The sequence below is a fragment of the Microtus ochrogaster genome, chromosome 17, assembly GCF_000317375.1.
Source record: "Microtus ochrogaster isolate Prairie Vole_2 chromosome 17, MicOch1.0, whole genome shotgun sequence".
Taxonomy (NCBI): Eukaryota; Metazoa; Chordata; class Mammalia; order Rodentia; family Cricetidae; genus Microtus; species Microtus ochrogaster.
Window position 1 is genome coordinate 5817355 of NC_022019.1, and position 3468 is coordinate 5820822.

The 3468-nt window shown below is 48.4% G+C and overlaps 1 protein-coding gene across 1 annotated transcript in view; it reads left to right on the forward strand.

Moving 5' to 3' along the window:
* Atp8a2 (ATPase phospholipid transporting 8A2) overlaps nt 1–3468 on the forward strand; it is a 568947-nt gene that overhangs the window by 512180 nt on the left and 53299 nt on the right. Inside the window, exon 32 of the mRNA XM_026783162.1 lies at nt 1317–1405. Within this exon, the coding sequence (XP_026638963.1) occupies nt 1317–1405 (89 nt within the window). The remainder of the gene's footprint in view (nt 1–1316; nt 1406–3468) is intronic.

Below are 3468 nucleotides of genomic sequence, written 5' to 3' on the forward strand. Positions count from 1 at the left end.
GACCCTCACCTCTGCAACCCTCACCTCTGCAACCCTCACGTCTGCAGCCCTCACCTCTGCAGCCCTCACGTCTGCAGCCCTCACCTCTGCAGCCCTCACCTCTGTGACCCTAACCCCACTGTGCACTAAGTTCTAGCAAAACAAAGTTCTAGTCAGTGAAATGGAAAGAAACCCAGGGAGCAGCAGGACCCAGCCATACTTTATCTCCGCTCCCTTAGCCAGACAGCTGTCCTGTGAAACTGCCTTGTCAGTCTTCAGCCGGTTCCGTGCTCCTGACCTTTGTTTACTCCAAACCAAATTATGAGGAGTCAGGACCCCCGTCCCCGTTTCTGTTCAGAGCAAGCTGTTCCGGCCCTCTGCTTCAGTCCCCAGCATCTCCCTTACTACAACTAGCTGCCACTCTCTGCCTCCCAGCCTCTGTGCTGCCAGCCCAAACTGTCCTGCGCTTACACGGCTGGGAGCAAGAAAGTCCACCACAAGCTGTGTTCCGTGCCCTCTGTCCCCTTGCTGTCATCTCCCTCTGTCCCTCTCTAGCTGCCCTTTGGTTTGTGGTGTTTGGGGTTGATTTGTTGTGTGCTGCTGGTGCTGTTGTTAATTGAGGGAGGGGATATTGACACAGCACCTCACATAGCCAGGCTGGCCCTTGAACTGACTTTGTTGTCTCCGTCACTGGCTCACTCTGCCTTCCTTACCTTGTCTTCTTAAGCCCAGCATGTGGTGTACACCTGTGATTCTCTGCCTGGGGCCAGAAAGGCTGTAGGCTCAGGAGTTGAAAGATGAGTTATAAGACATAAAAATAGGGAAAAAAAATCTACAATAAAACTTAACAAAGGAGTTCTCCTATAACTGTCATGCTTGCCCATGCCGGACCCCATGTTTCCGACCCCCTGAAGCCAGGTAACAAGGACATCTTCCACTTCCGAATGGAGGGAACCAATGGCCTTTGCACTGGTCAGTCATGGGATGCTGGGCCCACGAAGAGCAGTAAAGGGAAGTGGGCCGCTGCATGGTGAACAAAGGGAGCCTCAGGAAGCAGTTGATTCCACAGAAGGATGGTGCTAACATTTCTCTCTGGGGAGACTTAGAAGAGCATTCTGTTCAGGAGGGAGCTTGAGGTTCCGAAGCAGGGACAACACCAGAAGCCGAGCTGAAAGGATGGAGGTGAGAGCCAGCGGAGACCAGACAAGGAGCCAGGCCAGCTGTCCCCAGCCTCCCCATCGCTTCCATGTTGTGCGATGCTCCACACTGATTAAATCGCCTCCCGCCCGCCGTTTGACGGACAACCTGTAATAGGCTGTGACTTGTGTTTCTTGCAGGCGACCATGGTCCTGAGCTCTGCATCCTTCTGGTTGGGATTGTTCCTGGTTCCAACTGCGTGTCTGATTGAAGATGTGGTGTGGCGAGCGTAAGTACACAGTGACGTCATGCCTTCAGGCCTTGCACCTCTCTCCTTGCAGCTGCCTCGCACTGGGGGCGATGGGAATTAAGAAGAAATGGGACTTCTAGCGATTGCCAAACAAAGGGGGTTATTTATTTATTTATTTGGGGGAGATTGTTTAAGTTTAAGATTGTGCTTCATTTTGCTAGGAGAATGCAGAGGCAAAGGAACAGAGAACAGAGGTCACGTGACAGCCAGTAGGGCCATTGCCTTGTGTGTGACTGTTAGTCTGTTTCCAAACACAGACACATCTCATCATGTTTAGGAAACACGACCGAAGACTCTTTCCACACCTTAAAGCTGATGCCAAGCAAGCCCAGATAGTGCCTGGCTCTCAGCCCCGTGTACAGTAGAAAATCATAGGCACGTCAGTCACTCCCCTGACAGAAGGGAAGGAGACCTCATCCTTCTAACCAGCTCACAGCAGGAGCCCTGCCAATCAATTCTTCTCAAGAGCCGATTTTACACCTCTGTAAGAAAATCGCATCACAAATATAAAATTATAATGCAGATTACATGGGAATTAACTCAAACTTGCTTCCCGCTCCTCTGTTTTCCGTTCATACCTTTCCTAAAATATAAAGAAACACTGATGTCCCAAGAGAATCTAGCCTCTAACTTCATTCAGGCGAAGGTGAGAGATGGCTCTAAGGCCCAGAGTACTGGTTTAGGCTCAGATGGGCCTAGTTCCTCCTAGAAATATGGCCAATTTCCCTGAAAATTGAGACTTCTAGCTTGGGCAAACCACAATTATTTCAGGGCCCTGAGGTAGCAAAGTGAGATTTTTAACCCAAGCCTTCCAGGAAAAGACACCAGGTCTCATTTTTTTATCTCTTCATTCCTCCCACACTCGGCAGGAATAATTCTTGCCTGACGGGGATCTCTTGTGAAAAAGTCTTCATTTGGCCACTATCTTGACAGCTGATTGTGCTGGCGCGGAGAGAGGGGAACAATAATTTTCCTAGAATGAGTATTTGCTTATGTTTTTCTTCCGCTAAGTTTTTCGACTACTACCAAAAACCAAATCATTTGAACTTCTTAAATTCATTTACTAACTAACCAACTGCTTCTGTTTCATCTGCTACGACTGTGTTCTGTAAACGGCACAGTTGGAACCTGCAGGATGGCTGGAGCCAGGAAAGATATTTCCTTAACCTACTAGACGCCCTGTGAGGAAATAGTCATTCCATCACGTGTTCCTTGAGCCAGTAAGCCCAGTTTGGGCACAACATGTTTATTCCCTAGCTGAGTTTGTACAGCTCTGCAAATAAGTTAGCTTCAGGGCTGAGCTCCTTCTTGACTTGGCTGCGTCTGATGGGAAGTAATTACGGGCTTACAAAATTTGTCCCCAACTATCTTAATTCAGCTATCTTAAATTAATGCCATGAAAACAGAGTTTTATTGAGGCTCATTCCTTCGGCCAAGTGGGTCTTCAGCAAAAGTATCTTTGTTTCATTTCAACAAGAGAGTTTTGCAAGAGGGTTGCAAAGGCTCTGCCTTCCCCTGTGTCTTCAGAACCCCTTCCAATACGTTTTCGCAGTACAAGTCCTCTGTCACCATGAAGCAGACAGATGATCTCTTGCCTTCAGCAAGCTTGTCTTGGTCCATTTGTAGGACCTAGGCTATAAAATTAACACCATTTACATTTTAACAATGATAAATCATATGATACTACTTCCAGCTCTGGCATATGGGAAGAGTAAAAATCACTTTCTCTCCAAGGAGCTTGCCAGCTGGGTTCCAACCGGGACCAGAGCCCCACAGAAAGGTCTGAGGAGCCAGCAGGGAGGGCTACCCTTGCCGGTTGTATTGTTAGGGCCCTGGCAGGGGCTGCCTGCTGCCTGGCAGGGTTGGTAAGCACAGCTTCTCCTAGGGATGGCATCCTATCATTTGACAGAGCCAGAAGGGGCCCTACTGACTTACGTAACCACTTTCCGAATGCATTTTGCTCTTGCGTTATTGAGAGGAGCTAAAACAGTGTGTTAAATTAGCCCATACTATATGCCCATTTGCGTCTTTGTTTTTTGTTT